We start from the raw sequence: 27,827 nt of genomic DNA, 5'->3' as shown, positions 1-27,827 counted from the left end.
TCTTGTTACTGTAACACCAATAAGACATTCCAAAATACATGTATGACTCCATTTTTTGTGTGCTTACTACACTATTGCTTTTTATCTATGAAATCTGTAGTAAAGTGACATTCAGCTTTTCAAGACATTCAACCTTTTTTTTCATTCTCCTTTTTAATGTTTCCAGGATATAAATGCATGTTCATAGAATCATAGAATATCCCGAGTTGGAAGGGACCCGTAAAGATCATCAAGTCCAACTCCTGGCACCATGTAGGTCTACCCAAAAGTTTAGACCATGTGACTAAGTGCACAGTCCAATCGCTTCTTAAATTCAGACAGGCTTGGTACAGTGACTCGTTCCCTGGGGAGCCTGTTCCAGTGTGAAACCACCCTCTTGGTGAAGGGCCTCTTCCTGATGTCCAGCCTAACCTTCCACTGCCTCAGCTTGACACCATTCCCACGGGCCCCATCACTGGTGTTTACAGAGAACAGGTCACCTGCCCCTCCACTCCTCCTTGTGAGGAAGTTGTAGGCTGCAACGAGGTCCCCCCTCAGCCTCCTCTTCTCCAGGCTGAACAGGCCAAGTGACCTCAGCTGCTCCTCATATGTCTTCCCCTCTAGGCCCTTCACCATCTTTGTCGCCCTCCTCTGGACACTCTCCAACAGTTTAATGTCCTTTTTGTACTGTGGTGCCCAGAACTGCACACAGTACTTGAGGTGAGGCTGCACCAGTGCAGAGTAGAGCGAGACAATCACCTCCCTCGACTGACTAGTGATGCTGTGCTTGATGCACCCCAGGGTATGGTTGGCCCTCCTGGCTGCCAGGGCACACTGCTGGCTCATATTCAACTTGCTGTCAACCACAACCCCCAGATCCCTCTCTGCGGGGCTGCTCTCCAGCGTCTCGTCACCCAGTCTGTACGTAAAGCCAGGGTTGCCCCGTCCCAAGTGCAGGACCCAGCACTTCATGCAGTTGGTGATCACCCAGCTCTCCAATCTGTCCAGGTCTCTCTGCAAGGCCTTTCCACCCTCATCCGACTCCACAACTCCTCCAAGTTTGGTACTATCAGCAGATTTGCTCAGAACACCTTCTAGTCCTACATCCAAATCATTTATAAAAACATTGAAGAGGACTGGCCCTAAAATGGAGCCTTGAGGGACCCCACAAGTGATCATCCGCTAGTCAGATTTGGCCCCATTTACCACAACTCTTTGAGCCCTGCCCATCAGCCAATTGCTCACCCATCATATGATGTTTTTGTTAAGTCCAAAAATTTTGTCCAGTAGGATCCTATGGGAAACGATGCCAAAAGCCTTGCTGAAGTCCAAAAAAGATCACATCAGCTGGTTTCTCTTGATCAACTAGATGGGTGATCTTATCATAAAAGGAAATCAAATCTGTTAGGCAGAACATACCCCTCATGAACCCATGTTGGCTGGGACCAATGACCACATTGTCCCCCAGGTGCGCTTCAATAACTTCAAGAATCATCTTCTCCATAATTTTACCAGGCACTGACGTGAGATTGACAGGCCTGTGATTGCTAGGGTCTTCTTTCTTACCCTTCCTGAAAACTGGTACAACATTTGCCAGCTTCCAGTCTACTGGGACCTCTCCAGATTCCCAAGATCATAGAAAAAAAAATGAGAGAGGTCCTGCAATGACATCAGCCAGCTCTTTAAGCACCCTGGGATGAATCCCATCTGGACCCATGGACTTTTATGGATCCAGGCGGAGTAGCAAATCCCCCACATGTTCAGGGTCAGTTGGGAGTTTGTTGTTCCCATCATCATGGTCCTCCAGCTCAGGGCACCCTGGGTCCCAAAGCCCATTGTCAGTGTTGAAGACAGAGGTGAAGGCATTAAATGTCTCTGCTTTGCCTTTGTCATTGTCTGTGAGGAGACCTTCCCCATCAAGTAGCGGACCTGTGTTTCCTTTGGTACTCCTTTTTCTGTTCAAATATCAAAAAAAAACTTTTATTGTCTTCCACAGACATGGCCAGCTTCAACTCTAGTTGGGCTTTGGCCACACGAATTTTCTCTCTACAAACGCAAACAGCATCCCTGTATTCCTTCCGTGTCACCTGACCCTTCTTCGAGCAGCTGTACGCTTTATTTTTTTTCCTAAACTCCAGTAGAAGAGCCCTGGTCAGCCAGGCTGGCCTTCTGCCCCGCCTGCCTGGCTTCTGATATTTTGGAATTGCCTGATCTTGTGCTTTTAGGAGGCAGTGCTTAAAGATTGACCAGCACTGATGGACGCCAATGCCTTCAAAAGCAGTTTCCTAGGGGACCTTGCTGACTAGCTCCCTGAGCAGCCTCAAGTCTGCTTTCCCTGTATCCAGGGCTGAAGTTTTGGTGGCAGGTTTCCTTCTGTTGCCATAAATTCTAAACTCAACCATTTCATGGTCACTATGATCAAGACAGCCACCAATTGCCACGTCTCCCACAAACCCCTCTCTGTTCTCTAGCAACAGATCTAGGAGGGCACCTTTCCTAGTTGGCTTCTTTAGCACCTGCACCAAGAAGTTATCATCTAGGTGCTTTACGAACCTCCTGAACTTGCTTGTGTCAGCCGTGTGGTGATCCCAGTTGATGTCTGGCAAGTTGAAATCTCCCATAAGGACAAGGGGAGTTGATCTTCAGGCATCTCCTAGTTCTGCAAAGAATTCATCGGCATTGTCATCCTGGCTGGGTGGTCTGTAATAGACTCCCACTACAACATCCCCTTTATTTGTTCATCCCTTAATCCTTACCCAGAGGCTCTCAACTTTGCCATCACCAACTTGAAGTTCCACACAGTCCAGCTCCTGTTTTACATACATTGCCACCCTGTTACCTCGCCTACCCTGCCTGTCCCTCCTGAAGAGCCTGTAACCATCTATTGCAGCACACCAGCCACAGGACGCATCCCACTAGGTTTTACTTATGCCGATGATGTCGTAGCTGTGGGACTGGGCCAAGACTTAAAGCCCTAAAGTCCCTTTTGATCACTCTCGGACTTCTTGTTGCTACCTCATCATTACCAGCCTGAAACACCAGTAGCGGGTAGTAGTCATTGGGCCGTACCAGGCGCTTGACTTTCTTAGCAAAGTCTCTCACCGGAGCCCTGGGGAGGCAACAGACCTCCCTGTGTGTTGGGTCTGGTTGGCATATTGGGCCCTGTGTCTCTTTCAAAAGGGAGTCCCCCATGACAATAACCCTTCTTTCTCTTTTGACAGATGATGTAGCAATGCGGGGGGGGGGATGGGTTGCCTTGCCTTAGACACCCTTTCCAACTGGGATGGGCTTTCATCTACTTCATTGTTCTGACTGTTGTGTTCTAGAACCTCATACCTGTTACTTTGCTCCATTTCTTCCTCTACCAGTCTGACCTTTTGTAAGGTGTGTAAGTTCTTTAATCTTTGAAGAAATTTAAAATCAGCATTGTTGAGTGTCAGTTTCTCTCCATGGTCACTGATTCTCTAACATAGTGTTGCTCATGATCTTGGCAGATAACTTTTTTAGCATTGCAACTGATGTTTTCAAAGGTCATCTTTACTTGTTTGAGGGATGCTCGTTTTCTCACTAGTCTGTGTGAAATGTTTTAAATTGTGTCTGGTATCTGAGGGTCCAGGTTCTTCAGACACTTTTTTACTCAGTTGCCACTGAAGAGTGATAGTGTATTTTTGTGCTTCTGTCAGTTTCTAGTGAAAAACATAACACAGAGAGCCACTAGTTTGTGGTCAAGTGTCTCAAAATTGTAGGAGGAGGTTTTTCTTACTCCTTTGTCTTATTCCTCAGTATCTTTATGGAAGTTCTGTGTTTCAATTTCTAGGCCAATTGTGTACGTGTGAGTGCACATCTGTTTTTTTTTTGTTGTTGTTGTTGTTTGTTTGTTTGTTTGTTTGTTTGAGTTGTTTGAAATGCAACCATCACCCTTGGTAAATAATGTTATATTTGGTCTCAAAAAGAAGGTGGTTTACTATGCCAGGTTTTTTAATAATGATCCAAGTAATTTTGTTATGCCTCTCTTCCAAGTTTTTTGGAGAGTGCCAGGTGAAAAGTTCAAAGCAAGTTGTAGGAGAACCGTTTATCTACTGGAGCTGAGAACCAACTCGTATTTTTTTATAACGGCATTTTAATTCTTAATGTCATGTGTACACAAACTTGTGTGGTCAGGTGACCTCTAGATGTCCCTTCAAACCTTAACTTTTCTGTGATTTGGTGTTTCATAAAGGTGAGATAGAAGCATATGTGATTCTACAAGGACATGGTATGTAAGGAAGCCCATGGTTTCTCTCAAGACTCAGCATTTTTGTTCTCTCTAGTTTAAAAACAAAACCCAACCAACAAGAACAGAATTTTACTCTTCCTTGAAAACAGCATTTAAATTGAGTTAGGTAGGTAATTAGGAGGTAATACGGGTATCAACAGATAAGCTCTCCCTTTAATGTAGGTCTGAGGCCTGCTTTCTTCAAAAAGTACTACGTGTGTTCTTGCAGTACTGTGTAAGAAAGGTCCTGCTTTTGCTTCATTGGTTTCCACTTATTCTTATCTTCCTTCATCAAGAACAAACATTTATTTTGAGTCTCTGCAATTAGTTTGATTTCCTTTGAGAACATTACTGGTGTAATGCACTTTAGCCACTAAAGGTAATTTGAGGGTTAAGGGGAGAAGGCCACTGCCAATGTATAAGACAGTTTCTTTTGAGTTTAGTGAGTCCAATACACTTTCACAAGATGGACTGGGATTGCAGTTGATGCCCTGGTACCTGAACACTCATATCTGTGTGGCTAATTCATGCTCAGTTCAGAGAAAATGAGACAAGTCTTCATGCTGGACTTTGTATGTCTAGATTTGAAAATAAAGCAAAAAAAAATAATTATCAGATTCGCACAATGCTTTATTTCCAAAAAACAAGTAATTCTCCAGCTCATTCTTGCAAATCTTTTTATTTCATACTAAAAAGATGGATGAATTTGTCTTTTCTGAGGAAAGTTTGTACAGTTTCTAATATAAAATAATTATTTTACCAATATCAAAGGAATCCAGACTTTATTTTCTTCTTTGTGTGTCCTCAAAGCAGTCTGAATTTTGGTAATTTACTGAGATTCAGGCTGTCTCGAGGATATTCTTGGCATGGGTTTTTGCTCTGGACTCTCATAATGTTGAAGTAGAATAAATATGCATTAAATACCACTCTTAAGTTTTAGGCTTACTAACCGGTAAACAGTTGTACCTTTAATTCTTATTTCTTGTGAAAGATACCTACGTCAATTTTATAAATGAGATAAACATTATTTTTATTTAGAAAAAGGACAAAACAGATGACCCCTTTATTATTTTAGGGGAGGATATAATTTTTATCCTTAGAGATTTCATCTAATACTCAATGTAGATGAACAAAACAGGCGTTTAAAGATTCAGATACTTGGCTTGCCTATCTATTAAAGTTTTATTTTTTTGTGTGTTCTCCTAACTTTAAAGTGCTTTAAAGATGCCAGTCTTGAGCTGCTCCAGTCCTTAAAAACATGTACATGCTGTTGTAGAAGTTGCAAGTTTAAAATAGAATGATCCTGCATGGTTGTGGTATTTAGAGTCCCTAAAACTGGCACAAAACAATAGTAAATGTCTTTTTCAGCAAAGCTCTATCTGAATGTTTAATCTCCTATCTGTAGAACTAATGTTTAGTTGTTCTAAAAAGTAGAAATGAACAAGAATCTGTATTTTTTTTAAGGTACAGAAAATGATACCACTGATAAATAATTCATAAAATAATGCAACAGACTCATCCAGCTGAACCATAAATATTTTATTTCCCCTGAATTTGTCCTAAATGAAGGCTTTTTAATGATTTGAAAAGAGGATGAGGGAAATATAACCAAGAAACAAGAGACTGGTCATATGTAACTGGTTAGTAGTATTTCTTATGGGGAAGATGCTACATTCTTGTATGTCTGGATGCTACATTCTTTTAAGGTAAAAGGAGAAGGAAGATTTCAAGAAAGCCCAGGGAGAACATACATGTAGGGGAGAGGAGCTTTGAGTGTAAGTTCAGCTTTGAGTTTCAGCCTTGAGGAATAGTTTGAGGCAAGTTGCTGTGCAGAAGCTTTTTCTCAGCTCATATGGTGGATGGATTCTTCAAGGATCTGAGTTCCAGAATTAAGTTTAATGTCTTTTTTTCCTTTGACAATTGATGGTATTGTTTGCCAAATCTTCCAAATTACCTTTCTGAGATCCAGTTTGATTTTAACATGTATTATTTCTCCTTCTTGTTGCTTCTGTAATTAGCTGTTGTCTACATCTCAGGTGTTCTGTGGAAGTTAATACAAGTATCTTTTTGTAAGCTTTTTGTTATTTGTTGCCATTAAGACTGCCAACCACACAGACTGCGAGGTCTGAATTGTTCTGTACTACCTCTAACAGCCAACTGATGTGGCTGGTGAAATCAGGCAAACTTTCAGGTAGGTAAATCCTTCTTCACATCCCAGAAAGCTTGTCTGATTTCTCCTGCTGTTTCCAACAGTGATTTGAAGGAAGGGAGGATTAGTTTTGGTACAACGATTGAATTTTTGAAAGACATTGTTAAGACCGTGGAATTTGCCCTGTTTTGCTGCTAGCTGTTAGAATAATTGTTTCTGCTTACAAGTGTTGTTATGTCTGTTGCAGTTCAGGAGTTGCAGTACATTGAGTTATTTATCACTGGTATGTGGAATTATTTGGATGCAGTAACTTGATCCATGTTTGTTTTCCATTAAGTCTTTTAACAATGTTTAGAAATGATAAACTACCTTAGAACTTATGTATATAATGTGAAAAGGTGCACAAATGTAATGGTATGTCAATTCTGACAGCTAATTGAGATTGAAAATGCAAGCTACAAAAAAAAATAATGATGTTAGATGCTAATTTGGTAACATTGCCCAGTGAATCACCGGTAGAAAATCTGCAATGCTGAAAATGTTCTTATAAAATTAGTTTAGTGACATTTTTTTTTTTTTTCAATTTAACAGTATCTGTCTTCATTTATTTCTAGACATTTGTGAATGATGTGAGGATTCCAGAACAGACATACATCACTCTGAAGTTAGAAGATAAGCTGAGATTTGGATATGATATCCTTGTCATAAAAAATGCACAATGTGCTGACATGCTTTTCTTGCTGAAAAGTATGTTTGCATTAAATGAAATGTTCTCATACTATTAGAGAAGCAACTTTGAAAAACCTGTTTCTTTACGAGAAAATCGCAGGTTTTGGAATACTATGCCTTGGTCAGAAGTATTGATAAAGTACATGTTGTTGTTTCTTAACAAAAAGAAACCTTGATTTTCAATTGCTATTTAAAACTTCTGTATAGCTATTGCTGTAACATTCTTAACATGTAACTTTTGTGTTGCAAACAAACATTACTTTGAGGCAAATAAGAGAATTCTTGTATTACAGGAAATTGTATGCAAGTTGTAAAGATTACAAGTAATTATTCAGCAAACTACTAAATGAAAACAAAAAGAAAACTTATTGCAACATTAAGGTGTCTATTCAATGTTCTATTTACAAGTAGTAAATCATTGTGCATTTGCTTTCAGAAGTACATGTATTATTGTGCATTCTAGTCTGTACAGTAATAGATTTGTAAAACAATTGTCACTACTGTAATAGCAGAATAGACTACAGAACTATTGCCTTTGCAGAAAGTTGTCTTGTGAGTTGAGCGTTTTCCTTAGCATTTCCTACATACTAATCTTTTTACTGTTGTCAGAGGAGAAATGAGAGTACCTGAAGAAGCACTTAAGGTAATAATGGACCATTCCTAAATGTTTTTCTGTCATTGCATAGTTACTGGTAAAAGTTTTTGCATTCTTTGAGATAATTTATTTATTTATTTAATGTTACATAGCATGAAAAATTTACAAGCCAACTCCAGTTATCCCAAAAATCTTCAGAGGCAGAAGGGTCAAAGCAAACTAGCTCCAAAACTACAGAGTCCAAAGGAACAGACTCCACAAATGAAGTGCACAACAAGACTACTGAAGCACTGAAATCTGAAGAGAAATCAATAGGTAAGGTGCATTTTGGCAGCAAAAGAATGTAAACTTTGAAAGGTTATTTATTTGCTTTGTTGGGGTGCCTTTGAAATTGTTTAATTAGATGTAGAAACATCACATGTGAAATATTAAATGTAATTTCTGCCTTTTTTCCTAGCATCTGCATGTTAAGAAAGCTCCTAAAGGATTGTTTTTAAGCAGCATTTATCAGATCTTTGTATTTCTTTTCTCAAGAATCAGAAACTTCCAGTATTTATGGCAGTAAAGTGATGTGTTTTTTTTTGCAGTTGAATTGTACAAACTGTTCTTACTATTCCTATAGGACTATTTTTCATTTTTTTCACCACCATTCCCAAGTGTTTTCCTTCTTTTGATTTATTTTCTGTTGTTGTTGTTTGTTTCTTGTTTGTTTTTTGTTTTTAATAGATATTAGCATACATTGTTAGATGATAGGATGGAATTTAAGCATTCTATTGTACAAAAATGGTGGAAACTAGTTTCTATCTTGTTTCTACATCATCTTTATATATGTTTATATTTAATATTTATGTATTGTGTCATGGTGGCTTTGCCACAGATGTCTTAATGTTAAGCAAGCCACACACTTGTAGCTTGCTGTGCTACAAGCTACTACAGGAGATAACCACAAGAATGAGAAAGGAATTGTGTATTGTTGTGCTTTTAATATTATTCTGGCTAGGTCTGACTTCTTAATTCAAGGCAGTTACAACATTGTTTAGGTTGAATCCATTCTTCTGGAAGGCTTACTTCAACTAATTCTCTCCACCACCTATAGGACTCAGTGGTATAACTAACTTTTGGCTAATCTGACATCCTATTAAGGATACATAAAGCCTAGCCGATAACTTAGTATTCCTATTTAATATTGCTTTCCAGCATTTAGGTCCTCTTAAATTTTTATAGTCAGCACAGTGGGTTTTCTTCTCAGCTTCCCTTTCTCTTTACTATTCCAAAAATAACAGTAAAAGTTAATGATAGAGTTTTATATTTGACTGCAACTTATAAGCATTTTGGGGATTGATTCTCTCACTGACTGTATGCAAAGCTGTTTCCTATTGCTAATTCAGTGCACGAGCATCAGCCACCATGTTTTTAAAAACAATTGAGTATTAGCTGAAGTGTTTTTTGTCCTTTTTTGTTACTGTTTTGTTTTAAAAGTAATTAATATCTTCAAATCATGCTGCTCTTTGGCATGGCTATGAAATTATATGTAACTTTTGAATAAAAATGACAAAAATCATGGCAGACAAAGCAATGGACAACAACTAAGATGGATTTGAACAGGTCATGTTCTTTTATATAAAAACTTCTTAAAGTATCCTCAATACATCTGTATGATACTGAAATAGCTAAATCTCAGTAGTGTGAATATCCTCTCAGGAGTTCAAATCAAAACTAATCCAGTCAATTTATCATGAAGGTACAAATCTTAATTATAATGGTGTCTTTCCTTACTTAACCTTTGTGTTCAAGTGTGTTTAATCATGTTTATATATCCTATATAACAAACAATTTTATTGTACAGCAGTTTGTCTACTGTTTGTTTCCTGTTTTATTTTAAAATTGTGCTCACTGATGTTTTACACTAGGTAACTTTCAGCACTCTGTAGTAGCTGTCAGTGATTTGGAACCTTGGCAGCACTGCAAAATTTGATCAGTGTTTTCATGCAGTGAGTTCAGATTTCAACAAAAGGTCAATGTGGGTAAAAGTGAGACTCTTCTCATAGAAATGGCAATGAACAGCTTTTAGGAATGTACTGCTGTACTGATGACTCCAAACTGAATGCAGAAAATAGTGTTTGCAGACATCAGGGTAACAATAAGAGATGTCAGCTGCCTTTGCAGAAATGTTTGTGCCAGAAGTTTTGATCAGGTCATTAGTAAGCTTTTATATTTAGAACTCAGATCACTTATCCAGCCTCTAAGTTGGTTGCATGCAACCAATTCAATTCAGCTTCCAGGAGAAATGATCCTGGCAAATCACTCTCTCTTCTTGTTGCTTGAACCTAAATACCAAAACTAAACAGAAAAGCAATTTCCTTTGCTGTGGGCTTTTTTTTTTTTTTTTTATAGATCTTTCTGCCATGCCTCGTGGTACACCTCTGTATGGACAGCCAGCCTGGTGGGGTGATGATGAAGCAGATGAAAAAAGTGGTTGTAAACCGGACAGCAAACGTGAAGAAAAAATGCATGAGACAGGGGCTTCGGGTAAGTTTATCTTTTCTTTTTCTTACTCTCTCTTTCTTTTAAATATGTGTAGGGTTTTTGCTGCTTAGTAGAGTACGTCTATTCTGAACTAGAGAACTAAATGGATATCAGTTTTTCTAAGTTCCACAGATGGGTTGCACAGATGAAAGCCTACTAAAATTTAACTTTGAAAAGTTATTCTCAAGGAACCAGAAATTTCCAGACCAATTTCAGACAAGATACATCACTTTTCTAGTATGTAATACTAGTTTTGTCAGTAAATATAGAAATGTTTCCAGAACCAGTGTCTCTTTATCAATTTAGTCCATACCTGTCATTTCATGTATTAAAAATCATAGATTAAAGTGGGATATTTTAATAAAATCACTTTTGTTTTGTTTTGTTTTGCTTTTGACCCTTGGCTATATAAGGTGATCCGTGCTAACTTTCTGTCATGTGATTTAGCAATGTTGTATTAGCAGGAATTGCATTTCATATTTTATGCAGTAGAGATTTACATAATCTAAAGTTAAACTGTTTATCAAGTTTATTTTCCCATAATACATATTTTTTTAGTCAGCTTGTCTAGTTGCAGTGTGTGTTGCCAAAACCTAAATCTCAATGTCTATAATTAGGCTCCTAAATCTATCATCAGACATATAAATAAAGTGACCGCTTTTCTAATAAAGGGCATAGCTTCAAAACTTACTGAAGCTGGGGCAAAATTCAACCCATCTTTGTTTAGCTGTTTAGGTGCACATTTAAGGCCCAACTGTTTTAATTTCAGAGTTCTTTAAACTACTGAGGTAGGAGTTTCTCTCTTACTATAATGGTAGTTGCTGTGGTTATCATGAATCATATTTTGCAGGAATTGGAATAATCTCTAAAACAAGTGAGAACAAACTAAACTAGCACTTCTGTATAATGAAATCAACTCCAACTCCATAGCTATCTTTTTCTTTCTAGTCTAAATTACTCATGACTCCGACGGTAAGTCGTTTGAGATTTGGACTAGTAGAAGAGAAACCAGGAGAAATCGTTTAGTGTAGCGATAATTGTGCAACTAAAACAACTTTGTTACATAGGAAAACAACTGGGTCATAGTGGAGTACAGTTGTAGGACACTTTGTGTGAGTGAGAGGCTTGTCTACTGTAGATGGTGTTAGGCGCTATTGTGTGCTACTATTGAGGTTTTTTAATATGGAATTAATATCCTGCATTAGAAATCTTTGGTTCTATAACTCCAGTTCAAATCATGTTCAGTCTAGAAATGTGTTCCTCAAATGCTTCTAAGCATTCTTAAGGAATACAATCTTTTTCCTAATGTCAATAATAATGGAAGGCAGACTGTTATGTGTTCTTTTTTTTTTTTTTTTTTCTCAAAAAATATATGTCATCAGTTACAAAGAAAAATAATCAAGCCCTTGCCTTCAAGTTATACCATTGGTACATTTGCTAGCCAAATGATTCTTCTCTCTTTCATGACTAGAGGAAACATTAACTATCATCTATGATTCCTCTGACTCTATTCATTGCTGCATATACTAAAAAAGGGTTGTTAAAGTCTCTAGTATTTGTGTTTTTATTTCTTTGATGACAATCACTGTGCCAAATCAATATAACAAAAATATGAAATCATGATGCTTTTTCTACTTGCATATATCTATCTACATTGTTTTACTTTAAAAACATGCAGGTTGTTTACCCTCATTAAATATAAGCTTATTAAAAAACATCTGGAAGTCCGTGGTTTTGATGCAGTACAATTAACAAGGTCTGACACAATATTGCAGCTTCTATTTAGTAGCTATGTTTGTTATTTTCCTTTTTTTTTAATTGCTTTTTCAGAAGCAATATAGCATCAAGTGGTTTACAATGTTTTTATTCACTTTACCAAGAGTCTTTTCACAAAGGGATCGGTGCTTCTGTCTTAGTTCTGAGTTCAAAAAAAAATAAGATGTTGACTTTGTCTCAAACTAATCAAGGAGTTACAGTTTGGTTTCATATTCTAGACACAACTTCATTGACGGGGATATTTTTGAAATAATTTGTCTTGGTGAAGTAATCATAAGGATGGATAGATAAGATGGACTAATTATTTCTGATTTTTTTTTTTTTAATACACATGGGGGGTACTTACACTTTTTGCAGAATACTTTAATTTCAGAGGATGTGTAAATATGTATAGAAGAGTGATTTCTTTCTCTCTCTGTCACTTAATCTCTGACTAATGGCACATCAGTCACATATTTCATCTGGTTTTCAACTGTTGTGGATGTTTTTCAGTGGTGTTGGCAGAGAGCCTGAGAGGACAGACCAGATAAGAAACGGTATTTGCCTCCTCAGTCTCCAAACACTAATTTTATCTGTATAGAAGCATACAGAAAATATCCTAAAGGTTTTCATATGATTTTAAAATAAAGAGATAAGTTTTACAGGCCCCTGTGGCCTACAGTTAAATTCCATGTAAATTCCATACAACTTCCATGAAGTTAATTTTCAATAAGTTTGTAGTTTCTTCATGGGCTTATGTCTTATAACATAGCTGAGTATAATAATTGGAAGTCACTAAAAAGAAACAATGAAAGAAAATCGGAAACTTCACAAGACCTTAATTTCTGGATATTTTTGAACCAACAAATAAATTTTAATTTAGCAAAAACTGTTCAAAGTGGATGCAGTTATTTGTTCTTTTATGTACTAAAATAATGTATTTAAAACACCAATTTGGAGCAAGGTTCTTGATATAAACTGCCTACAAGAATTAATTACAGATGAATTAACTTATGTAAGTTCTTAAACTTTTTCTTAAGTAACTCAAATACATGAAGCATCATGTTGATCATTCTAACAAATTAATGCTGTGAAGAATTTGCTTTATGCTTTAATGATTATTCCCTGAATAGAAAAGAAGGCATGAATTATAACAGATGGGGCAAGGTTTAATGAGGAGATTCAAATGGGAGATTTGTTTCTGCTAAGCCAACTATAGACAATTAGTCTTTACAGTCTCAAGTTAATAGGATTATTTTAGTGTTACTGTCTTTCTGTCTCAATGGAAGCTCACTAATGGAAGTTATTTGAAAATGGAATAGAAAAGCCTGGAAAATTTTAAAAAGAAGAAAAACTTTTTTTTTTTTTCCCAGACGTGCATGTTGCTTTAATTTAATGATCCATGAATCTACTAGTCCCAATTCAAATCATCTGTTGCATATAAACTGATGATATGACATTGTTTTATTTATGCTCCAGCTGTTAAGCTTACATGTTAATGACAAGTTTCCTGGGTGTGTAGTTAATATTCTGGCCATGTGTTATATTCTCACTTCCTGGAAAAGTAAAAAAAAACCTACATTTTCTGCTAATCTAATTAGTACTTGTAGAATGTTTTATCAATAATACCTTTACTGGAAATCTAAGAAAAGGCAGAAGTAATAATTTTTAAATAGGTTTTAAGAGCCTGAAATCCTTTTTTTTTTCTGTTTGGCATGAAGTACTTTTTGAATTCCAGCATTGTGTAACACTATATCAGATTAAATGTTTTTACATACATGAAAGAGTCATTCTAGGCTAAAGCAGGCTAACCAGTATTTTAGAAATATCAGTGTAAGCCATATATGCAAGAGATTACATGCATGTATTTAATCAATGTTAACATTAAAGTTCTGAGAAATTTATTCTAGAATTTTACTGAGTTTTGGCCTGGAATACGTGCATGTGCTGCACTTGCTTTGCAAAGATAGAGAAGTGAATGTAGACACTATGCACCAGGGAGTGCTCAGAAATTTTTAGAGCCATGACTACAATATATTTAAGATTAGTTGTTTTCTTTTCTTCAACTCCCTTAAAGCATTCATTTAAGTTATTTATTATGAGAGGTGGACATATCTATATGATACAACTTTGTATTTTTTAGAGAGCAATTCTGATACGCTTTGATTAGGCAGGATATGATGACATTAGAAGACAAAGGTTGTTTTCTTTAGTATTAGGTAAATCATTTCGTGTATTCTTCACAATTCGTCTTTAAATATCAAATGAAAAATAATGTTGTTAGACCACTGGCTTGCTTCAGAAACTAAAAGCTAAGTGTAATATGGAAAGAAGAAAAAAGGGAAAAGGGAAATATTAATGAGCAACTGAAAGCACTAACTTCAGCCAAATATAAAATTAAATACAAAAATATTTGGGGATATTGTATAAATGTGGCATTTTGGCCTCTTCGTATCTTCTGAAAATAAATATTTTGCTCCACATTTACACATTTTTTTTTCAAGAAGAGCTGTGTAAATTCCAGACAATTTTCTTTTACAAGTTTTATTGTTACAATTTTGTCCTTCTGCCTTAAAAACACAGAACTTTTTAAAAGCATCTGAACACTGGAAAATGTCTTCCAAGATTTTACCCTATATTTGCTGTTGATAATAACTTCATATATGCACGCACTTTCTTGTGTATAGGATAGATGTTGAATAGCAGAACATCTGCCACATTCGTTGACTAGGTTGTCAAGTAAAATTTTAAGGTACTGACTAGCTGTGTGTTTGATATTTTAAGGGAAAAAAAAAAGTCCTATAAAGTATAATGCTGTTAATGTTGAAAAGTGAGCGTTGGTTTTACATGGTTTCCCATTTAGTGAGCTCTGGGTGTTCTAGGAGACTATTTTATTAATAATCATCAAATGCCTGTACAACAGTGACATTTTTTTTCTTCCTTGCTTGTCCTGTAGAAATCATCACACCGTTCTTTTGTAACTCGAGTCTGTTTTAGAATGAGAGCTCCTTCTTTCAGATGCCTATACTTTCAATTTCACAAAATTTGGATTTTCTTGCTATATAAGTACTTTGCTAGTTCTGTTTATAAATAATAATTATTACTATTACAGAGTTGTGATGACTACTACCTTCAGAATTTGCTTTTATCTGTTAAATCTATTTATATTTGGTCTGATAGACAATTTCCTTCAGCTTTGCAGATGACTTTATAATAGAAATTCATTGTAAAGTAGCCTTATCTTTGTGTGTATATATAGAAAGCAATAAGGGCTTGCATTTAGTATTTCTGAAAAATTCTGAAGAGTGATTTAGATCAGTATTCACCTTAAATTTTTGTTTCATCCTTGCTTTCTGTTGCTGATTCTAATCAATGATTATGCATTTAACTCTCTTAAAAATGCAAATATTTCCAACTGTAAACAGTATTTTTAAGTAACTAACTTGTACTTTGGATATTTCTCATAAAAATAATTCCTTGGAATTTTTCTAGACTGGAAATTGTTTTACATTTGTAATCCACTTTCTCAATTCTTTTGAATAAACTGTCATAATTTAGATTTAAAAAGCATTATATCATCTGTTTAAATAAAAATATTAGAATCAAATATTAGAATAAAATAGTATAAACAGTTGACTTCAAATGTTAAATTCATTGCAGGGAAGTTTTACAGAAGATTTTTCCTGAAGTTGTCCATCAATGCTTACAAACCAGTGTTAAAGATGCACTCAGCCTTAGCCTACCACACCTCTGATGCGTTTTGGCTTCAATCTTAACCATTTTCAAAAATCAAAAGATGGCGATAAACCAATGATTTCATATTTTCTGAAAAATATTGTTTATTGTCTGGCCAGTAGATTACACTTGCCAGGCCCCAAAGCAGAAATATTTCTTTAAATACAGTATCTTGGGAAACAAGAATCTCATGAAGATCAACAAGAAGTGCGAAGTCCTGCACCTGGGAAGGAGCAGTCCCAGGCACCAGTACTTGCTGGGGGCCACACTGTTGGAAAGCAGCTCAGCAGAAAAGGATCTGGTGGTCCTGTTGGACACCAGGCTGAACACGAGTCAGCAATGTGCCCTTGCTGTTAAGGACGCTAATGGTATTTTTAGCTGTATTAGGCAAAGTATTGCCTATTGCTGGCAGGTCAAGAGAGGTGATCCTTCTGCTCTACTCAGCATAGTTGAAGGTGCACCTGGACACCTTTCTGTGTCCAATTCTATTCCCACTCACCCACCTCTGCAGTACAAGCAAGACCTAGACAAACTGGGAAGAGTCCAACAGAGGGCTTCGAAGATAAAAATGATCAAGAGACTGTAGCACCTCTCCTATGAGGAGAGCATGAGAGAGTTGGGACTGCTCATCATGGAGAAGAGAAGGCTCAGGGGAAATTTTGGCAATGTATGTAAGTACCTGAAGGGAGCTGCAAAGAAGACAGAGCAAGACTCTTTTCCATGGTGCCCAGTACCAGGGCAAGAGGTAGTGGGCACTGAAACATCAGCGTTTCTGTCTGAACATCAGGAAGCACTACTGTACTGTGTCAGAGCACTGGTGTAGATTGCCCAGAGAAGTTGTGGAGTGTTCCTCCTTGGAAATCTTCAAAAGCCATCTGGACAAGGTCCTGGGCAACCTGCTCTAGATAGAACACTTAACCCTGGGTCTTCTAAAAGACAAGTGTCTGTAAAATAGATTCATTCTTTATTGCTGTATCTGCTGTCATAAGAGTTTTCAGGTTGGAGGATGCCATTTCTCAGAACGTGGTGTAGTCAGGTGCTGTTGTAGTACATAAAATGTACCTGCCAGGGATGAGGTAACACAGGCTGGTTTAAGAGCTGACAGTGTAGGGGCTGGTTTAGAAAGAACTGGTATCGGTCAAACATGTTAGCAAGGGTATTCTTAGCCTGCAACAACAGAGTTTAAAAAATGTCTGAATTCTAAGCATCTTTTGGGCTTGTAGCAGCTACTTATAGATGAAATAAAATAACTTTGTACCTGCATCAACGTTCTTTAATACTATTGGTATGAAAGCATGGTGATCAATAAAGAATATGGACTTAATGTTATCCCTACCTAACATCATTCTTTTTCAACTTTTCTAGCTATTGTGCTATTAGTTCCATTTCTCTTTATCAAACTACTCTCCTCTTTTATTTCTTAAGTTTTATCCTTTTCCTAAACCTTCACAAGAAGCAAATGTTTGCATAGAACAGCATAGGTGTATTAAGCTGTACTGCATCCTTGACCCCTTAAACTCCTGACTTACAATATGCATGTTTCCATTGCTACCTTATTGCTTAATTATTTCATACACAAATGTTAACTGTGTCAGCTGATATCGTGTGGCTATTTTTAGCCCCAGAAATCTCTTAATTGCATTCTTACTCCTTTTCTTGGCAATCTAATTTGATTTCTTAAACATCTTAATGTGGTTCATGATAAATCACGTAGGAACTATTCAGAATTCTTTGCTGGAACGTAACTTGCCATTGCTGCTAACATCTCAAGCATCTGTTGCTTATAGCACATCTTTATACCAGATATTTTGGCTGGCTTACTACTTCATGAAATGCAACCAGAAGATTTGTTTTCTTAAAGACACATCGATAGCTTTGCTAGCAACCACAAGAAACTTTAACCTTCATTCAGTCTATATAGTGGGACTTCCCCATGCTTTTTTCCACATTCTGCTGTGTTTTCCCAGTTCAAGCATGATTTTATAACATTATGTACTCTTCCAGCTATTTTTGTTTTTTCTTTTCTTCTACAAATTATGGAAACAGGTAAAATAAGAGTGGATGACAATAGGATTTATCTTGATTCTTGGATTTTACCTTTTGTAGAAATATAAAAGGTGTTTGAATTCCAAAACACTATCCAGTACATATCAGTGTTAAAACTTCCAAGTCAGACTTAATGTTTATCTTATGTTTATGTGTGAGTTGTTTATCCAAGTTTTTACCAAATGAAATTAAACAAACTCTCCACTGTAGGAGATGGAAGCCACATCACTAGCATTTGTTTTAGCGGCACTTTGATCTATGTTTCTCTAAATAGATTGAAAATTGCAATAGTGATCCTCCCAACTATTTCTCTAATGTTTTATGACTGTTTTCCATGTTACTAATAACTCATGTGACCTTTATGTCATCTAAACATTTTTGGAGTGCAGATTTCCTTTGTCAAATTTAAGTGAGCTCTTTCCCACTTTACGCTCCTTACAGCCAGAGCTGTCTTTTCAGTAATGCTTTTCATATGTAATTCTGGAATTATTTTTCCAGAACTATGTTACTCAATCTTCTCCACAATTCTGCTATTTACTACAGAATTTTCTTGAGTGGCCTTTACAAAAATTCAGAAAATTCTTGAAGAACCTGAAGTTCCCAAGTATTGTGAAATCTATTTTTTTTTTTTTTTTTTTTAATAGGATGCAGCACAGATGCCAAGCAAGCTGAGGAACAATCTGCAGCTGCAAGTGAAGAACTTTATCCTTTCTGTAGGGAGCCAAGTTATTTTGAAATTCCTACAAAAGAATTCCAGCAATCTTCACAGGTAGCAGAGAGCACTATTCATGAAATTCCCACAAAAGATAACCAGAGCTCCCATGCAGCAGGTGCGGGGCATGCCTCTTTTACCATTGAATTTGATGACAACACTCCAGGGAAAGTAACAATCAAAGATCACGTAACAAAGTTCACATCTGAACAGCGTCACAAGTCAAAGAAGCCTTCTTCCTCCAGTGGTCAGGACCTGCCTGGGCTTCAGAATGTGATGATGGCTGCAGAGAGCAAAGTAGCAGATTGGCTAGCACAGAACAATCCCCCAAGAATGATATGGGAACCAACAGAAGAAGATTCCAAAAGTATTAAGAGTGACGTTCCAGTGTACTTGAAGAGACTAAAAGGTAAAGTGAGTAATTCCAGCTATGCTTATTTCTGAAGGCAACAATTCTTCACCAGAATCCAGTAAGTGGGTCCTTGAGCCCTTGTGGAGTTCAATTGAAATCACAGGTACTCCACAGGAGCGCAAGGATCTGTTCAGGGATATCTTATTGCATATTAAAGAGGATAGTAAACCAAATCCTAAGTCATCTTACAGTAAGCATACTAATTGGAGATATTATAGTACAGCTAACAAGGTACAAAGAAATCATATTTTTAAAACATTGATCTTGAAGGGAAAAAGAACAAACCCAAGCCTTTAGTTAAATTTTACATATTTCACTTTTTCCTGTGTATTACTTTAAAAAGCTGAATAGCTTTAAAGAATCAAAGTTCGGAAGTTCAAGTTATGTTCTGTGAATATTCATGTACTCTAGGAAAATCATTTGGTGACAAAAAGTACATTGTATAGTTATTCTGCTTAAATTGATCATGTGTGATGAAGTCAAGTTTGTCTCCGGAATCTGAAGTAAACAAAAATCTTCGATTTTTATATTCTGTTTGCAGGATATTATATTTATAAAAACACTGCTGTTAAATGAAGTAACAGTTAAGACATATTCACTGCATACAATGACATTTCCAATAAAATGAAATCAAATCTTTAGTGTCTAAAGTGTACTTTCTTTTGGATCCAACTTCACAGAATAGAGAAGAAAGTAGTTTTTATTTTCAGTTGAAGATTCCAGTGACATTCAAACTTTCAGAATGAAAATTCTGACAATTTTTTTTGAGTATTTGTTATTTTCTGTTTTTAAATTCAGCAGATTTAATCTGCTATTCCCACTTTCTTGCTTCTGCAACATTATCATGGTTAACTCTTAACCTAGCTGGGATTCGTTACAATGCATTTTGTCTTTCTAATCAAAAGTCTGTATTTTAGGGCTGGCTCTTCAAATTAAGCTGAAAAATAACATTTTCAAAACAGAATTGTATGGGTGCACTAAAATTAAGATACTAGCATAGTAGTTCTTTGAAGAATATTACAAAGCATTCTTTTGTCTGCATGATATTGTATTATATTCATGAACCTTCTTTAAAACATTAACCATATCACTATGGCAGGATTTTGTTTACAAGGCCTTAGCCCTTTCCTGGCAGCAGAAACTTCCTGAAGTTTGATAAATTTTTGACTGAGGGAGCTGTAAGTTATAGGTTGCATTTGGCCATAACAAATATCTGAATTTTGTGTCTTTTATGATCTCTTCATATTCTCATTAATTCTCATTAATTCTTCTTTGTCAAATCATAAGGGTAGAGTATGTACCTAACTTACTTGAAATTTTTGGTTTAAAAAAAAAAAACACAACACAAACAAGCAAAATCTTTCTGATTTTTCTGCTCAGCTTTTTCCTACAGTATCCTATATTGAAGTCACACTGCTAAAATTGTTATATGACTTTCAGAGTGGTATTGATGTTTATTGTTATTGTATAGAAGTATAGGACCCATCACATTGTTGAGTCACTGTACAAATAAGTAACAAAGGGAGGTCTCTATGCCAAATAGGGATGCTGTAAAGATTTCAACTGAGTATTCAGTGTTGTTAGTCCCTTAGGTAAGGGTTCCCAACATACAATTACCATTTAAATGAATAGTAGCTGTGTATCCTAACTATGCAAGTATAGAAAGTTTCATTGTACATGAGGTTGCTCAGTGTTAAGCCTGATTTACTGTGTATAAGTACCCAGTCTTCCAAACATTTTTCAGGCCTCATTACTGAGTATATTTATATGTCTATATATGATTTATTAAGTACATAGTCCTTATTCATAGATCTCAAAGTAGTTTGAGAAATGAATAAGTAATAACAGACATTTTGCATGCATATATCAGATGCTGAGAGGAATGAATGATGGCAAAATTCATTCTACTTCTTGGAAAGAGTAATAAAGAATTAATTTCAATTTTCAATAGACATTTGTCATGATGAACTGTTGTAACAATGTGAGGAGAAGACCATCTAACAACATCAGTGTTGTCACTTGACAGGCATTCTTATGTACCAGAAGGTCTGTCTTAATGTTCTTTTTCATTTTATCCTTGCCTAGAATGTTTCAGTAGTCATTTGTAATCAATCAAATGGCTGTGTAACAAAATTGATATAATTGGGAAACAAGCCACTTCCATGCTACAGCACAGCTGATAAAATACTGCCTTTTGTAAATCACTGATAAGTACCTGTAGATTGCAATACTGATGAAAAGGGTAATTCAGATGCACTGATACTATTGCTTAGCTTATGCATCATCATTAGCTGTACAAAATTTCCAGAGCTAGGTACAGAAATGTGTTGGATTCTGCACAGAACAATTTGAAATTCTTTCTTAGTATGCAAGTTTACTTTGTATGCGTTGGGTTTAGTGTTTTTTTTTTTTATAGCTTCATTGTGCTCTATTTTCTTTTGCTTTGATTGTAGGGAATAAGCATGATGACGGTACACAGAGTGATTCAGAAAACGCTGGTGCACACCGGCATTATAGTAAGCGGGCAGTACTTGAAGAGCACTTAAGACATCATCATACAGAGCTGAAAAAGGCTCACCAGAAAGTCCATTCCACAGAAAAGCAGCAAGAGCAAGCTGGTGTGAGTCAGACTGCTTTTATGATTGAGTTTTTTGATGAAGACCATCCTCGAAAGAGACGTTCTTACTCTTTTTCTCAGAACGTAGGTGCTCTGTGCACAGAATCTCCATCTCCAACACCTCATGCACGAGCTGAAAGAGTGAAACCTACATCAGGAGAGAAAGCAGTTCCTTCATCTGTGCAAGCCAGTTCATCACATCACAGAGCAGTACATGCAAAACTTTTAAAACAAAAATCAGAAGACCCTTCTGCTGCTTTACCTGTCTTACAAGCTGCGTTGTTAAGGAGTTCAGGAAGCCTCGGCCATAGGCCTAGTCAGAACCAGGAGATGGACAAAAAGTTGAAAAGCCAACATGTTTCTGCTGCTACTGAGAAGGACAATGAGGATGACCAGAGTGACAAAGGTACTTACACTATTGAGTTGGAAAATCCCAATTCTGAAGAAATGGAAGCCCGCAAAATGATTGACAAGGTGAGAAACCAAAAATGTGTATTGATGCTAAACTGGTACGTGTTATGTGGGTGGGCAACAGTCTGCCTCTTCAGTTTGCCTTACTAAAGGTGCTGCAATAATGTAAGTTTAGAAGCCAGTGTATAATGGTGATGCAAAGAATATAATAAAAGCATAAGAAGGCATTTAATGAGAAGTTATTGTTTGATACTGCTGTTCCTCTATTTTGGTAGTTTAAAGGTTTTCAATAGGTTAAATACCACAAATGTACTAAACAACAAAGTTAAATTAGTTAAATTTTTATGAGAATTGTTTGATTACAATTTATTATGTCCCATGGAGAAATACTTACCTGTTCTTAAAAACCTACAGTCTTTGTAGTTTTTGGTATACAAATCAGTTCCATCCAAATTATCATGTAAAAACATAATGCAAGTGTTTTCTATATTATAAATAAATTTCCTAACTGCAATAACTTAAATTTGAAATTATAAAATGCTTTTACTTTCCCAAAATCTTTATATGATGGTGACGTCATTTTCATAGTTTGATTAGAGGTATGTTTCATTAGGCCTAGGAACCTCATAATGACCAAATAAACTTTGCTTATAGATAAAAACAGAAGTGAACTTCCTTGGGATTCAATAGGAAGATACCAGTAGGATAAACTACGTATAGTCATTAGTCCTAACTGACTCTTGAGTGGGATTTTCTTTTCCTGTTATTGTGTTTTCCTAAATAATCCACTGTGGTCAAATGCTGGCATCCAGTTTTAGGCATATTTTTGGCCTTCTTAACAGAGAACGTATCGCTTGTTATAGAATTACATAAGAATTGTTTGTGTATCTATGATATGGTTTGTTCTTCTTTTTTTTTTTTCCCCAGTGGTAAAGTATTGGTTAATGTTTGTAGTGTTGCACTGGAAAGCCTTTGGGTATTATAAATGTGCCTTTCTGCTAACCTTTTGAAATTGAAGATTTATAATGAAGTAAAGTTGAGAGACATATTGTTTGAGGTCTCATGTTGTATCTTTTCACTTTTATTTAAGATCCAATTCAGAGATTCTGATTTTTTTCAAGTAAGCTTTGCTTCACAATTCTTTGCTTTGGAAATGTGAAAGTAGTGTGATACTATTTTTATGAAGTGCAGAACAACAGCAAGTGAAGAAAATCAAAACCAAATGGAAGCCAAAATCTCTTGCTCCAGCTCAGCTCAGCTTTGCTTCCCTCCCATTTAAAATTGCTAATGCTGAGGATTCTTTTAGTTTGCTAAAAGGCGATAAGTGAGGAATAAGACAAGGACTTCTGCTGGCCTGTTGACTGCTGTGCTGTCAAGTATTTAAGAGAATAGTTGGTATGCATTTAGTCAATAATTCCAGCATAACCTCTTTTTCTTGGCAAGTCAGTCTTTTTTTTTTTTTTTCCTGAGCAGCCTGCTGATTTGAGTCTCATTCAAAGTCTGTTGAGTCAAAAGATTCATTGAAATTCAAGAGTTGGGTTTGCTAGGATTGGGATGAAAATGCATTACAAATAGCAAGGATAACTTTCTAAAACATTTGCACAAATAGTGCAAACAGTCTGTCTGTAAAATTTGTTAGAATGGTGCTAAAATTCATGTGTAATTTACCTGAATAATTCCCTATGGAAAAAAATGCTTTTCGATTTGGGTATTTTTTTCATTTTTTTTTCCTCCTTTTTACTGGAAGGAAGGGTGAGAACAAACAAAATACTCAGACTACTTCTGTGACTCATTCATTTGCAAAGCCTTAGCCATAGTTTTGCCCTTGTAGGCAAAGCCTCTGCTCTTTGTTGGAGGGCAAAAAAGAAAAAACACCTGAGAACATACCACGAATTTAAGTGCAACATTAAATTGTCAGAAACTAAGTTGTGATAAATAATGTTGCTTTGAGTTTATGATCCAAGAGAAGCATTCAGGAAATCAATGTCCAAATTATCAGAAAAATGAAAAGTTCTCTGTAACTTCAAAACAAAACAAAACAACAAAAACACACCTTAATTGCTTTGGCAAGATTCCCTTCAAAAGCAACATTTTTGCTTAATGTAGCCATGTAGCTTTTTTGTAATGATTCCAGGAAATATTCAAGAAAGGCATAGTTATTTGAAAAGATTTAATAATCAGTAAATGGTGTTGTCTTATTTATTCAACATTTTGATTTTATTTAAGGATCCATTTATTCTTTCACTATTCTTTCAGCCTCTGCAAAGAGACCATAGCAAAAGAGGTGTAAAATAACAAATGTCATATTTATTTTATTTTTTTTTAATATTTTTTTATGAACATCTTAAAAAGCCTGGCTTTTTAAAAGAGAATAGAAGAAAGATTACAAACCTAATCAGAAGGATAGTGGAAGACACTTTCTAAGTAACAGAGAAAAAGGCCTTTTAGTTAAATACTTTTCCCTAAGAGATAGCTGCAACCATTCCTCTGTGATGACTGCCTTGGAGTAAGCCTAGAATGAAGGGCTCAGTAAATTAATTTGAGGCTTGGGCCCTTCTCGACTTCCAAGACCAAGGAAATTTGTTGAACCTGTGAAAATGAGACATCAGTATCTGACAGGCAAAGTCACTGCAATGAAAACAACCTATGTAAATGTCCACCAAGACTAAAATGAGTGGGAAAAGAGGTAATTGTTAAAATGTTAGCAAATCTGCATTACTTTTAAAATAGATTTGATTTTAGGACACAAAAAAGCAGGACTTAAAATGATAAGCAGATAGTTTTCAGTTTTAATCATAAAGGAAAAAAAATCTAAAACCTATACATGCCTGGAGTACTCCAAAGACTGTTCATTTAAGTCATGTTTGTTGGTTTAGCATTTGGATTGATTATATTTTAAAATCTTCCATTCTTATTATCAGCCATTATAGGAGCTGAAGAAATTAGCTAGTATCTCAGAAATACTAATACTTATTTCCTCTGTGCTGTTATTTGAATTTCCTCAGAGGAAGTAAATATCACGGGCATGTGGCCAGCTTTGAATGATTAGAAGTAGTATGTCACTTCTCTCGGAACAAAGAAAAATCTTAGAGAGTAAGTTTAAAAAAAAAAATAAAAATGTACAGATTAAGAGAAAAAAAGAAATCACCATGCATGTTATTAGGAGGAGACAGAGAAGCAGGCATAAGACTTCATAGTTGTTTCTAAGCTGTTTCTATTTTAAAACATAATACATATATGTATTTAGGACAGTTATCAAAACCAGACTATCGCTGGAGGAAAATGGATATGGCTTAAGAGTTTGGGTTCTATTGTTTTTGCTTGTTCCAATTTCATTTCATGATTTTTCTGAATGGAAAAATCTGTAGAGGTAGTGGAAAAATGGTTATAATTTGCAAACAATGGAGTCTTCAGCTGTTGTTCACTTTAACTACTTTCTCTCTTCAGTCCATCAAGTGCTGTCTTAAAAATATTCCTCTCTGAGAATTATTATAGCTCTCTGAGAATTCAGCTGTGCTTTCCACAAGTAGCATGAACCCATACATATAAAATCTATCTTGTAGTAATTAAATTCTTTTAAAACTTTTAAAAAACTTTTAAAAGCTAGGGCTTCTAACTGACTTTATTTTTGAGTAACTTGTCATTATTGCTATTACTTTCAAACTCCGTTTTCCAGAGTGAGTGAATAGTGCCAGTATTAGTATGGAGCTGAGTTGTACATTGTCTCTTCTGTCTGTAGTTTACTTGCATTTTTACTCTCACATGGATTTCCATATGGTTCTCTGTCAGCTTGATTTTATACAATGCAAATTCTAAGCTAGATCAGTCCCGTTCCTCACAAACTCACGTGCTCTTTTTGCTTGTTCTCTCCAGTATAAATATTGTATGTCGTAATGTTCTTTATAAGCAGAGAAAGCTTGAAAAATTGCAAGAAAACCTGCTTCTTTCAAGTACCATGTTTATCCAAGATTTTTACATACCAATGTTCAAATAGCAACTAAGTTCATACAGAAGTATGAATTGGTTACTAGGCCAAATAGGTGTAGAAAATTAATTCCACATTAATGATGTGGAATATGGTTCTAACTGAAAAATAGATACTGGATCTCTTCTTATACTTGTAGAGGCCTTTTTGAAGTTGCCATTGAGATCAATTTTATCAATGTGCAAAGGAGAAGAGCTGCTCTTACATACTACGAAGACCATCTTAAACATAGCAGGCATACAACATTCTCTACTCAAATAACTTCAGGCATCTTTGTAACAGAATAACGCTCTTATTGTTACACCTAATTGCAAAGTACAAAACAAATTGAGGATCTTGATCTAAAACGTTTTCAGTGACATTTAAACACACAAATTAGAGAAGTATATGGGGCATAGTCAGGATTTGCTTCTTACTTACATCAGTTTTGCCCTTTTTAATAGGTTCAATGCTTTCTATTTCTATTTTCTCTATTTTGCGCTAAATTATGAACTTTATATGTTTTTCTTTTTTAATTACATTTGTTCTAATAGAGGTAATTTCTCATCAGTTGTATCAGGCAAAAAAAAGTATTCCTGGACCACATAAAAGGTAAGTTTCTGAGTGGATGAAAGAATTCAGAATGAAGTTTCTGCAGTTCATCTTGGGGCTTGGACCTGATGAACTCTTGAGGCCCCTTCCAACCCATACAACTGTGTCATTCTGTGATCTTCCTTTTTGTTGATATAAAGATTGCAAATTACCAGTCCAGTGAGTTTCATGTTTTCAATAAAGCAAAATACTAGTAATAACTTATTATAAGTGAGTGTGCAAATAACTCTGGATGTGTTTGGAATATTAAAATATTTTCATCAGGCTATATATTGCAGTAAATAAAGATCAATTCAGTGAGTTTTGTGTAAGCTCTTTGTATTTTGGGGGGAGGCCCTTTTTGATTTATGTGGGTATTAGGAGTTACTATAGCAGCGCTAAACTTCTCTGGATATCAGTGAAGGGAAAGAATATAATAGAGCTTACATGTATGTCTGTTTTGAATCTTACCAGCCTTTTGCTAACCAGGGAATTGGGAATTTTATAGCAACTTGTGGAAACATTGGGCTTGAATAAAATTTTCTTTTGTCCCAAAATTGTATCCTTCACTTGTTATATACTTGATTATGTACCATGTGTCAGGTATACATAGAATAGTGTTCTGTTGCTATAGTCGTGAGATTTTCTCCTCTTTAAAAATTTGGAATAACTGTAATAGTTTTGGAGGGGACACTGAGCAGGTGTTGATGTGGACACCAGGTTTTCCATTTTCATTTTCTACATCTTTCTGTTTACAGTGATACTTATATTTTAGGTGTTTGTTTGTTTGCTTTGGTTTTAGTATGCATGTAAATAAGATTTACAATAAAATGGGATCTCTGTACTCATTTTGTTCCTGAGGTATGTCTGCTCATACTATATTAAGTTACTTACTAGTTAATATTGCATTCTTCCAAGGACTGTTCTGTGCTTCTCCTTGCTGAGCTAGGACTTGTTAATGAGAGAGTCTTTATTGGTTTTGTGTTGCAAGCAAGAAAAAATGCTTAATATCAGATCATTTTTACATCAAAGGCAACTTTGAAGGACAGTCGGTCGGTCATAAACAAATAGCCCTAGGTGCCATTATCTATGGTAACTTCTAAAAAAAATACATTTCGAACAGCTTAATGTTTGACTGCGTGCTGTGGAAAGGTGTGGTTTTTTTTGTTTTGTTTGTTTGTTTGTTTTTTCAGTGCAGACAGCTTGTTTACTAGATATTCTGTGTACAGATAATCTTGCAGGTACTGTGAAACCTTGTATATACCTTGTATATACATGTACATATATACGTATATATTTATATTTAAGATCTTGAAGATGAATTAGAAAATATATCTGATTTATTAAAACT

General features: G+C 35.7%; 1 protein-coding gene across 9 annotated transcripts in view; it reads left to right on the top strand.

The window, feature by feature from the left end:
- The window catches only part of CEP170 (centrosomal protein 170), a 100,840-nt gene that overhangs the window by 29,038 nt on the left and 43,975 nt on the right, over window positions 1-27,827 (top strand). For all 9 annotated transcript variants that reach the window (XM_068676343.1, XM_068676341.1, XM_068676340.1 and 6 more), the window contains exons 4-9: window positions 6,998-7,079; window positions 7,700-7,755; window positions 7,860-8,022; window positions 10,102-10,236; window positions 18,414-18,890; window positions 21,347-21,984. In XM_068676343.1, the coding sequence (XP_068532444.1) occupies window positions 6,998-7,079; window positions 7,700-7,755; window positions 7,860-8,022; window positions 10,102-10,236; window positions 18,414-18,890; window positions 21,347-21,984 (1,551 nt within the window). The remainder of the gene's footprint in view (window positions 1-6,997; window positions 7,080-7,699; window positions 7,756-7,859; window positions 8,023-10,101; window positions 10,237-18,413; window positions 18,891-21,346; window positions 21,985-27,827) is intronic.

This window comes from Anas acuta, chromosome 3, assembly GCF_963932015.1.
Source record: "Anas acuta chromosome 3, bAnaAcu1.1, whole genome shotgun sequence".
NCBI lineage: Eukaryota > Metazoa > Chordata > Aves > Anseriformes > Anatidae > Anas > Anas acuta.
The sequence above is the reverse complement of the archived record's forward strand: the minus strand, read 5'-3'. Positions and strand labels throughout refer to the sequence as shown.